The sequence below is a fragment of the Hemitrygon akajei genome, chromosome 16 (assembly GCF_048418815.1).
Source record: "Hemitrygon akajei chromosome 16, sHemAka1.3, whole genome shotgun sequence".
NCBI classification, from domain to species: domain Eukaryota; kingdom Metazoa; phylum Chordata; class Chondrichthyes; order Myliobatiformes; family Dasyatidae; genus Hemitrygon; species Hemitrygon akajei.
Genome location: NC_133139.1, coordinates 75,231,381 through 75,243,810, shown reverse-complemented (window position 1 = coordinate 75,243,810; position 12,430 = coordinate 75,231,381). Strand labels below are relative to the sequence as shown.

The 12,430-nt window shown below is 41.9% G+C and overlaps 1 protein-coding gene across 1 annotated transcript in view; it reads right to left on the bottom strand.

The window, feature by feature from the left end:
• Positions 1 to 11,867, bottom strand: part of LOC140740194 (CD209 antigen-like protein C) — a 55,351-nt gene extending 43,484 nt beyond the window's left edge. Inside the window, exons 1-3 of the mRNA XM_073069209.1 lie at positions 11,717 to 11,867; positions 7,082 to 7,199; positions 5,944 to 6,063 (exon numbers count right to left, since the gene is read on the bottom strand). Coding sequence (XP_072925310.1) covers positions 5,944 to 6,046 — 103 coding nt within the window. The 5' untranslated portion in view covers positions 6,047 to 6,063; positions 7,082 to 7,199; positions 11,717 to 11,867. The remainder of the gene's footprint in view (positions 1 to 5,943; positions 6,064 to 7,081; positions 7,200 to 11,716) is intronic.
• Positions 11,868 to 12,430: the final 563 nt, after the last annotated feature.

The window sequence follows — 12,430 nt, the reverse complement described above, 5'->3', positions numbered from 1 at the left end:
ATGGTGGATGTGGGATCCATTCTAGGAAGGGAAATTATGTCATGTAGAGGGCACAGCAAATTATATTCGGTCAGCTCGGAGACACTTCTAACATTATTCTGATACCACAAATTAAAGAATCTTTATTCTCTTTTCTCACAGTCTAACGTTCATTTTTCCCAGTACGATGTCAGAGGAAGCAGATTTTAGTTCTCTCATTCTGTTTAGCTAATTTAAAGACAAGAACTGATTCAAGTTTATAACACTAAATGCAATACCACTGTCCACCAGCTGAAATTGGCTCACAGTCTGTAAAGTCGGTTTCAGCATTACAAACAAGAAGTCCTGTCCAATATAGGGTGATGGCTTCTAGGCCCATTCTAGAATCAAAATTAATCACAGACAGTAATCACACCAAATTTTGTTGTACGATAAATCATCAGATCTCCGACCACCCCAATCACATGAGTTATCTGAATGTGCAAAATTATTGACTGAGGAGAGAAAATTTACATCGCTAGACCGTAAACAGCACATCCATTTTGCTATTTCCCGGGAATTACAGTATTACATGTCAATCGAAAATTTGACGTCGAAGGTTTTGTGGAGTTTGGACCTTTCAGAGGCCCAATCAGAGGCGACAGCAGAGCATCGCGAAGTAAATAAAAGTACAGAAGGGGAAAACGAAGCAGCCAGTGTTAGGAGTTGGCCAACGGTGAGAGTTGGAGCGTCAGCCTTTGACTCAACAGGCTTCGAGTGGAAGAGGCTTTGGCCAAAGAAAAGGTGGGGGGGGGTAGAATTTGGTCTTGGTTACCCATTGTACAGTGCAGGCAGGATGGCAGATATTGCAGCAGAAAACTCCACCTGTAGGATCTGGGAATTCATAGAAGTTGAAGACTCTCTGATGACCACACCTGCGGGTTGTGCTGCCAATTCCAGCTCATGAAGGGCCGCGTTAAGGTGCTGGAGCTGGAGAATGATAACGTAGGATCATCTGGAAGGCAGTGCAATTGAGAGATATGACTGCTGAGCAGGTGATTACACCCAAGTGCACAGCGCCGGGAGGGGTACTGGGAGAAAGAAGTCAATACAGGGTCCCCCTGTGGCCATTCTCATCAACAAAAAATAGTGCTGATTGGGATGCCCTATCTGGGCAAGGCAGCTACAGCCAGACCAACAGCACTGTGGTCGGCTCTGAGCCTCAAAAGGTGAGGGTCAAGTACGGTGAAGCAATAGTCAAAGGGAACTCGATAGTTATGGAACAGATACGGTATTCTGCGTCCGCAAAGGAGACATCAGGATAACGTACTGCCTCCCGGGTGTTTGGCACCAGGATGTCTTTGAGTGGTTGCAGAATATTCTTGTTGGGTAGGTGAGAAGCCAGAGGTATTGGTACAGGGAGTCAAATGAGGTGGGGGGAGGGGCTTTGCTAATCATGAATAACATCAAAGCTGCAGTAAAGGAGGACATCATGGAGGGATTGTCCACTGAGTCATTGTGGGTGGAAGACAGGAAGATGAAGTAGGCAATATCTTTACTGGGTGTATTGTACAGAACACAAATGTTACAGAGTCATTCAGGAGCATATAAGGGGCATATTTTGTAATGGTGCAATAATAATAGGGTTGTTGTGAGGGAGATTTTAACTGCCGTAATATTGGCTGGCATCACCTCAGAGCAAGGGGTTTCAGTGAGGTGGAGTTTGTTAAGTGTGTTTAGGGAGGTTTCCGGATGCAATATGTCAAAAGGCCAACTGCAAGATAAGTTGTACTTGATCTGGTATTGGGAAATGAACCTGGTCAGATCATATCTCCCGGTGGGAGAGCTTATTTTGAGGGAGTGATCACAACTCCGTTTCCTTTACCATAGCACTGGAGAAGGATAGGAGCAGAGAATTAGGGAAAACATTTCAATGGAGCATATGATACTTTTAGGCAGGAGTTGAGGAACATAAATAGGGAGCAGGTATTCTCAGGGAAATGCACGGAAGAAATGTGGCATTGTGTTCCGTTGAGGCAGGGACAGGATGGTAGAGTAAAGAGACCATGGCGTACAACGGATGTAGATAATCTAGATAAGAAGAAATGAAAAGCTTACGAGAAAATTCATGAAACCAGGTACTTTTAGTGCTCCAGAAATTTTCAAGCTTGCCAGGAAGGAGCTCAAGAATGAATTTAGGAGAGCTAGAAAGGGCAACGAGAACGTCTTGTTGAGCAGGGTTAAGAAAAACCCGAACACATTATACAAGAATCTGAAGAGAAAAAGGATGAGCCGTGTCAGAATAGGACTATACAGCTGGAATAGTGGAAACGTGTGCGTGGAGATGGAGGAGGTACCGGAGCTAATTAATATTTTGCATCAGATTTCACCAGTGGAAAGCACTTTCGTATTTGTGCGAATGACATACAGCGGAATGAAATGCTTGAATGTATAGACATTAAGAAAGAGTATGTGCTGGAGCTTTTGAAAGCTTTTAAACTAGATAAGTTTCTAGGGCCAGATGAGATATACCACAGGCTACTGTGGGAGCGGGAAGGAGATGACTGATCCTCTGGCGATGATCTTTGCATCACCAGTAGGGACCGGAGAAGTACCAGAGGGCTAGAATGTTGCAAATGTTGTTCCCTTGTTCAAGAAAGGGTGCAGAAATAATACAGGAAATTATAGATCAGTGAATCTTACTTCACTGCCTAGAATTTCCCTACAGTATAGTCCTCTATATAGTCGCACTGCACGTTGTTGGAGAATATCCTGAGAAGCACGATGTATAAGCAGTTGGAGAGAAATAATCTGATTAGGGAAAGGCAGCATGGGTTTGTCAAGGGCAGGACATTCCTTACGAACCAGATGGAATTCTTTGAGGAGGTAACAAAACACATTGGTGACAGTAGACCAGTGGATTTATGGATTTCAGTAAGGCCATATTAAAGGGTTCGTAAGGAATGTCCTGCCTATGCATGGGCCATTCAAAAAGCAATGTGGCATGAGATCCAGGCAGACCTTGCTTTATGGATCCAGAATTTGCTTGTGAAGTTGCAGATGGAGTTCAACCTAGATTAGTGTGAAGTGGTCATTTTTGGTAGGTCAAATTCAAGACTGAATATACTATTAATGGTAAGAATCTTAGCAGTGTTGAAGATTAGCGAGCTCTTGGACTCCATGTCCATTGGACACACGGAGCTGCGTAGTTTGACAGTATTGTTAGGAATGCTTATAGTGTGTTGCCCTTCATCAACCGTGGAATTGAGTTCAGGAGTGGTGAAGTAATGTTAAGGCTATGTAACACCTTGGTTGGACTCCAGTTGGAGTTCTGTGTTTAGTTCTGGTCTCCTCTCTACAGGAAGGATGTGGATAATATAGAAATAGTGCAGCGGGAATTTAAAACGATGTCTCTTGGACTGGAGAGAATACCTTATGAGAATAGGTTGAGTCAACTTGGCATTTTCTCCTGGAGCGACAGAGCATGAGAGATGAACTGACAGAGCACTATAAGATGATAAGAGGCATTGATCGTATGGATAGCCAGAGACTTTTTCTCAGGCTGAAATAGCGAACATGAGGGGGCATAGTTTTAACGTGCTTGGAAGTAGGTAGAAGGAAGAAGTCAGAGGTAAGTTTTTCACAGAGAGTGGTGCGTGCGCGGAATGCACTGCCGGCAACAGTGGTAGCGGTCTAGGGATTTTTGACGAGACTCTTAGAGAGGTAAATGGAGCTTACAAGTATAGAGGGCTATGCGGAAGAGAAATTCTAAGCAGTTTCTAGAGTAGTGTACATGACGGGCACAACATTAGGCCTCTAAGGTGCTGTGAATTTCTATGTTCTATGTTCAATGTTCTAAAACATATTCCTGAAGGTTTCCCACCACTGAAGAATCAGACCGCATAGAGTGCAGGATGTGAGGGGATTAATCGCAATATCGGGAGATAGATATTTCCCACGTTTGATGCGCGGTAAAATGGTCACACGGTAGGTGGGAATGGCAACAAATTACAGTCAGTGAAATGAAAGTGAGGCCATGATGCTGTCCGCAGCTTAATGTCAGATCTGTGATGTAGGAATTAAATAACACACCAGCAGGATATCATCAAGCAATTTGAAATCTTTCAAAAAGTGGAAAAGCGGGACATCGTTCCGAGAGAAGTGGCCAACAAATAGTAAAATGTGGAGGCTATGATGGAAAGCAATAGAGTGAAATAATCAGGACTGCGCAGCATTGGTGTGTTGTGTTATGTCCTTGGGTGGGACGGATGATAACATATATCGTCACAAGGAGATCAGAGGTTGTGAGTAAATAAGGTAAAATAAATAAGGAAAAATAGAGTTATAGAAATGTAGAGCGCCGATAGACAGCTTTCTGCCCATCTAGGTCACTCCTTCTCCTGCATTATTCTTCTTTGTCAGATGTACAATAAATCAAAATGCTCTTTTTCATTCACTTTTAAATTTGTAGTCTAAGGCTTTGAAGCTGAATTGCACAAATAATAAAAATATTTCCCTGCATTTCTAAAATGTAAACTGAGTGATACTGCACTGCGTACATCATGAGGGCCTACTCTATGCACGCGCGGTACTAGATCTGATGTTCGCAGGATTTTATACTTTTTTAGCTCCATTAGTAGTATCCACAGAAAGTAATTAACATACCAAATTGTATTCATTTCTCCGCCAGCAAGCATGTCTAATCCAGAACTCATACAGTTAGACATACCTGTCGGTTTAACTATTCCTTTTCTGTTCCTGAACATTGTCTGTCACTTTGGGCTTATTCAGACAAATTGGACAGCACATCTTGAAAATCTCTCTACCGCGAAATTTAAGCTTTGGAGAAAAGTTGCTGATGCAAGATGACTACCTTTTGCCTTGTTTCTATGCTCATTCTTGCATTGGGGTAAGAATTGATTATTTTCAGATTAAGTTTTTGCATCTGCCGCACCGTTTGCCTTTAGTTTTGTTGTCCTTCTCCTAGTTTGTTTCCTTCTACACCGGTTTCTGTTTCGGTTAAGAAGTTTACTTCATGCAACGCATCATGCCATTAATCATTATCACGATTGTTATCTTTGTTCAATCTTGCTCTGTACTGGATGCCGACAAAGTGTTTATTTGAAAACTGGAGCCTTAAGCATTATATTACTTACTTTAACGAAATACAAATAAACCTTCTCTGTAGCTTTTAATTTCTTTTTGGAAAAGGATGTTTGAAGCTCTGAAATTGGGCCATTTCAAATGACACAAGAACGCAAAAAAAAAAGGTAAAATAATCTCGGTTGCCTGTGGCTTTTGCATAGTAACATAGATAGATAGATGGACAGAAAGACAGACATATAGAGAGATAGAGAGATGCAGGATGTGGGGGCTATGTATCAGTACTCACCTATCCTGAGTCCACGATGCTTTTTCTACATTGCCTGTGTGGGGCCTCCAGCTATGCATCTTCTCTGATCCTGTCAGACCACTTACTTTTTTTTAAGGCAATATATCCTCTCCTGACTATAGGGATTTATTTCAAAGCACATTAGGTTTTCGACATACTCTAACTGCACACTACTGAAAAGAGCATGGGCTGATCTTGCAAATTATGAAAGTTCTCACGATTTTCTGCTTTAACAAACTCAGGTCTTCCACATTTATGTGGATGGATTGGGCCTTTAACTACCGGAATTGCAATGACATTACATCAGTCCTCTTCTACTACTCCGCTGAAAACCCAACAAAAAAAAGTGCAAAAAGATGCACAAATAACTGACAGCTGGGGGAAAAGTATCTGATTGATGCCTGGAACGTAATTCGAGGTTTTCCTTCATAAAGCAACCTCGATTTCTAACAATGATGCTACGTCTTACTAACTACTGAAGTAACATAAATCATTTTGCTAATATCCCCTGGATATTGCATGCCATAAGATAGTTTTGATAATTTGCATTGTGGAGCTAAAGTCTAAGTTTACTGCATCATAGCACAACTTACTCAGTATAAATGCGGTGAAGATAGCCACAACGAGCAGCAAGATGCAGACACCCAGGAGCGCATAGATCATCCTGAGAGAGAGATTTCTTCGGGCAGGCTCCATTTGGCAGATAAGCCACTCTGCAAATTAAAGTGAAAATCATCACCGACAGTAAGATTTCCTGATTTAGATACGGGAAGAGCCGAAGTATGATTGTTCAACAACTAACTCCACAGTGTAAAAGTCATTCCTCATTGTTTGTTAGACATATAATTCTAAAGGGAACAGAGCGGGTGCATGTTCTGCATACTGTATTTACGAAAAAGCATGTTTTAGACAGTGGGAGGGTCTAATACCAAAGGACACAACCGAAAAATCTAAGCATCCCTTTAGAGTAGTGACGAGGGGAAATTTCTTCAGCCAGAGATGGTCCACCTCTATAATTAATTGCTACAGACAGCTGTGGAGGCCAATCCTTGGATATATTTAAAACAGAGGTTGATTGGATCTTGAGCAATAAGGGCAGTTAACGTTATGGTAGGTAGCAGGAGAATGGCAATGAGAAGTGAAGCAGATTCGATAGACAGATTGACCAAATTCTTCTTAAGCTGTGTTCCTGAAAAATCTCAACGTTTCTATAATTTTTCTACGAGTAAAGCTTTAAGCCGAGTAATCCTTTGTTCACTGTTTCACCTTTTTCATAATGTATTCAGAGGATTATCATTTGTTAACCTCCGATTCATCTTCTGATTGAGAATGTTGCAGAAGATGACAAATCTCCCCTGAGCAGGAATGCAGATACTGGAAGCTATGGATAGTACCTGCATTTTCTCAGACTTGACTGATACAAAAATAAACGGCATTCTGCCGTCTCATATCATTCGTACTTCAATGTGTCACTTCTGTCAATTTCGCATTTAACATTTTTACTTCAACCTCTCCACGTACCTTTCGCCGTAGGGGAAGATCTGAGGCTGAAGCACCATCACGTTTCATTTCTCTTTTACAATTAAAATCAGCTCAGCCTTTTGAGGGGTTTATTGACAACATATACTCCCGAATGCCCTTTTCACTTCCTTTCTTCGATCGGAAATATTTACTCAATTATTGCTGAGTAATTCAAAAATAACACGCAAAATAGGTGGCAATGGCATTTACCTGGCTTCAAAGATTCTTCTTTGCCTCCCGCTCTTCTACTTTGTCATTCAATAAGTTATCTGCAATTTTCATAAGACTCAATGTTTTCAGCTCTCATGGCTTCTTGTCTTTTAACAACCTGTGAGACAAAAGGGAAGTGAAATTCTTTACGATACTTGCTATTACTAAGATGACAACACTACATTTTGAAGGCAAAAGTCTAAGAGTGCGCAAAGCCAGTGGAGATAGATATTCTTTAAGCATTGGTTGTAAAGCGCTTGTACCACCAGCTGATCAAAATAAATCTGCTTTGCTTTCCATATAAAATAAATTGTTTGTACAAATAATGAACCCAACACGGACCATTAGGGAACCCGACATGACGGAGGCTTCAGGCAGGGAAATCAACTTTCAGTCATCACTATCTGCTTCCCAGCACCATTGCAAATGTTAGTAACACCTCGCTAACTGCACCTGAATCACATGCGTCTCGTTTTGGAACGGCGTGAAACGTTCTGCAGATTAAAACAGACATCTGATATTTCATGCTGCTTTTTTTGCAACGCGAGACTAAGAAACAACTTCCACCTTCAAACCACAAAGTCATGTCGGCTGAATTTCAAATTGTACAAATTATTGTAATTAGTTCTTATTTCCATCAAAGGGGCAAATATCCCCGTTTCTCACCAATACGCGAAGTTGTCTGGATGATTTTCCTTCTCCCTCTACTTAAACTGGACAGCCATGAATTTCACGATATTGATTTTTTTAAAGCAAAAAAAAATGATCACTAGGAATCACTCTTACTCAGACATTCAAATTTCCAGTACTTCCTTCTCCCTACCGTCTGAAATTTATAACTTTTAACCAGGTCATCATGACGTCATGCGCGGCATCTCTCAACTCTCCCCTCACATTTACACAACCCTCTCGCAAAATCCTCAGAAATGCCGAACCTAGTTAAGGCTATTCAGCTAGGCGCTAAATAGCTGAAACATTGTTACTTTTTCAGCAGCCACACACTAGTACGTTATTCTCTGTCTTGCTCTCTACAAACAAAGAAAGACGCCCCACCGAAATTCCTTTATTGAAGAAAGGTCATAGATCTGAAGATTTAATTTTGTTTCTCTCTCCGCAATTGCTGATTGATCTGTCCCGGAATTCCACCAAAGTAATTATCCAACCCTGCTCATGATATTATAGCTTTCCTTCCAATTTGCCGCCATCCTCAATTCAATCGTTTGTTCCATTTCCACTGCTAATGAAGGACACTGCACTGAAAACAACTGCTGATGTGGTAGAAATATGGAAAACCTACAGCACAATACAGTCCCATCGGCCCATAAAGCTGTGATGAACATGTCCTTACCTTAGAAATTACGCAGGGTTACCTATCGCCCTCGACTTTTGTAAGCTTCATGTACCTATCCAGGACTCTCTTAAATGACCCTATCATATCCACCTCCACCACAGTCGCCGGCAGCCCATTCCACGCACTCACTACTCTCTGCATAGAAAAAAATCTTAGCCCTGACATCGCATCTGTACCTACTTCCAAGCACCTTAAAACTGTGCCCTCTCCTACTAGCTATGTTAGCCCTGGGGAAAAAAAGCTTCTGGCTATCCACACGTTCAATGCCTCTCATTATCTTATATATCACTATCATATCACCTCTTATCCTCCGTCACTCGAAGGAGAAAAGACCGAGTTAATTCAAACTATTTTTATAAGGCATGCTCCCCAATCCAGGCAACGTCCTTGTAAATCTCCTCTGCATCCTTTCTATGTTTTCTACATCCTACCTGTAGTGAGGTGACGAGAGCAGAACACAATACTCCAAGTGGGGTCTGACCAGGGTCCGATATAGCTGCAACGTTAACCCTCGGCTCCTAAACTGAATCGCAAACCTGATAAAAGGTCGATACACCGTATGCTTTTTGAACCACAGAGCCAACCTTTGCAGCAGCTTTCAATGCCTTGTGGACTTGGACCAAAAATCCTTCTGATCCTCCATACTGCCAAGAGTCTTACCATCAATACTATATTCTGCCATGATATTTGACATACCAAAATGATCAACCTCGCACTTACCTGGATTGAACTCCATCTGCCAATTCTTAGCCCAGTTTTGCATCCAATCAAAGTCCCGTTGTGACCTTTGACAGCCCTCCATACAATCCACAACACACCCATCCTTTGTGTTGTCAGCAAATATACCAACCATCCCACCATTTCCTCATCCAGGTTATTAATAAAAATCAGAAGAGTAGGGGTCCCAGAGCAAATTCCTGAGACACACCACTGGACACCGACCACCATACACAATATGACCCGTCTGCAACAACAGTTTGCCTACTGTGGGCAAGCTAGCTCTGGATCCACAAAGCAAAGTTCCCTTGGATTCCATGCCTCCTTACTTCCTCAATAAGCCTTGCATGGGCTACCTTGTCATATCCCTTTTTGAAATCCGCATACCAGACAACCCTAATAGGCGGACCGCGAGAACCAAATGTCTGAACAGCGCTGACCCATTGGCACTTTCGTGAACGCACCTGTCATAACATGTAAACTGCTCTAATTTATTTTAACCTCATCCCGCACAATACACTTGACCTACGCTCCCGTAGAGCGCGCGACCTACTGCGCACTCTCTACGGTCCACGACTAGACAGTGGCATGCACCAGCTACCCGCCAGTCATCTAAGAAGCGAATCTGTCAGCTAAGCTATTGTTACCAGCAGTAATTTACGGACCCCACACCAAGAACATGGCCTGCGCGAAAAAGCGCAAAGTTGACCAGGAAAACCGACAGTTCAAATCTGACTGGACTGCTCAGTTTTGTTTTATTTCACCGGACCATGCCAATGCTAAACCAATATGTTTAATATGCATGCAGTCCGTAACTACCTACAAATCAGAAAATCTAAAGCGGTACTTCAACACTCTGCATGCTGTCAGTATTAATGCCAACTACCCTGCTAAATAAGATCAACGCAAACAAAAAATTGTAAATATGATAACAACATATAAGCACTCCGTTTCTACACTCTGTACGTCAACAACTGCATAAGAAAGCACAATTGCTGTATCATTCCATGTGTCCTGGAATCTTGCCAATGCTAAGAAGCCATTCGCCTGCTGTCGAGTTGATTAAAACGTGTGCAATTGATATGGTTGGCCAAGTTTTAAGTCATGATGGGAAACCCCAAAAAACGCTTGTGGAGCTATTAAAGACGGCGCCATTGTCGGCTAACACTTCTCTCACTGACTGGTGAGTAAATCAATTATGTTTGTCCAGTCGTCAATCTTATTGTGGTATAATAATATTACCACAACAATAATACTGATAATGTCATTTATAGCTACACTTCACACTTCGAATGCTACATAACTTAATTAAAAAACAAATAGATTAAATACGAGAACAGAAACAGTAGGAAAGGCAGTACTACTAAAACTCTTTGTGTGGGGAGAAGTGGTGAAGACTTTGTGTGTGTGTGTGTGTGTGTGTGTGTGTGTGTGTGTGTGTGTGTGTGTGTGTGTGTGTGTGTGTGTGTGTGTGTGTGTGTGTGTGTGTGTGTGTGTGTGTGTGTGTGTGTGTGTGTGTATTTTAAGTCCCAGATGAGTTCTCAATGTGACAGCTAACTGTTGTGATAGCTAGAGTCGGAATTAAATGGTTGGTTTATGAGTTATTTTGTTTCAAGAGTGCATGTTTTCTTGTGTGACCCACAACACAGGTTTCGAGAATTCCAGGTCTAAATTGTTACTACCACTACTACTACTACTACTACTACTACTACTACTACTACTACGACTACTACTACTACTACTACTACTACTACTACTACTACTACTACTACTACTACTAATAATAATAATAATAATAATAATAATAATAATAATAATAATAATAATAATAATAGCAATAGCAGCAACAACAACATCCGGCCAGAAAACAACTTACTAGTGCAATGAAAAATAAACAGGCCTTGGCCCTTGTGGAAAACTAACTGGAGAACCCTGCCATATACACTACATCTTCTGCTCTATCTTCATCCATGTGTTTAGTCACATTTTCAAAACATTCAATCAGGCTCATAAGGCACGACCTGCCATGCTGACTATTCATAATCATATTTTGCCTCTCCAAATGTTCATAAATCCTGCCTCTCAGGATCTTCTATATCAACTTACCAACCACAGAGGTAAGACTTAATGGTCTATAACTCCCTGGGCTATCTCTACTCCCTTTTTTGAATAAGAGAACAACATCAGCAACCCTCCAATGTTCTGGAACCTCTGCCGTCCTTATTGCTGATGCAATAGTCATCGCTACGGTCTCAGTAATCTCCTCCCTCGCTTCCCACAGTTGCCTGGGGTACACCCCGTCTGGTCCCGGTGACTTATCCAACAATGATTTACAAAAACTCCAGCACATCCCCTTCCTTAATATCTACATGCTCAAGCTTTTCAGTCCGCTGTAAGTCATTCCTACAATCGCCAAGATTCTTTTCCGTAGTGAATAGTGAAGCAAAGTATTCATTCAGTACATCCGCTATCTCCTCCGGTTCCATACACACTTTTCCACTGTCACACTTGATTGGTCCTATTCTCTCACATCTTATCCTCTTGCCCTTCACATATTCGTAGAATACCTTGTGGTTTTCCTTAATCCTGATGGTCAAGGCCTTCGCATTGCCCCTTCTGGCTCTCAAAATTTCATTCTTAAGGCCCGTACTGCTAGCCTTAAAATCTTCTAGATCTCTATCATCACCTAGTTTTTCGAACCTTTCATGAGCTCTTCTTTTCTTTGTTATGCGACCACTGTTTCGTTTACTGTTGGTGTCACTTTAAAACGTTTGGATGAGGCGGGACTATGACGTCAGTAGAACAAGTTGCGACAGACGAGAGAGAGAGAGAGAGAGAGAGGGAGAGAGAGAGAGAGAGAGAGAGAGAGAGAGAGAGAGAGAGAGAGAGAGAGAGAGAGAGAGAGAGAGAGAGAGAGAGAGAGAGAGAGAGAGAGAGAGAGAGAGAGAGAGAGTTGGGGGGAGTTTGGACTATAAACTGCTGGCAGTAGGTTTCTGTAACAATGGGTGAGGTCTGATACTTTCCCATGCACAAGATTGGGTCGAATAATGGAACACAGTGCACATTGGATATCTGACTGTCATTTTGTACGATCCATATGTGAATTTTCTTGGAGCATCCCGCGGCAACCACTTTTGTTAAACCTTACCTGAATTCGGGTGTGCTATGTGGTAATCACTTGTGCAAAGGGATACTCTGAGACTTGTGATATTTTTACATAGATTTCTGAATGACTCGATGGATAAGATCTTTGGCGACTGTTACTTCGTTTAGCCCAGCGT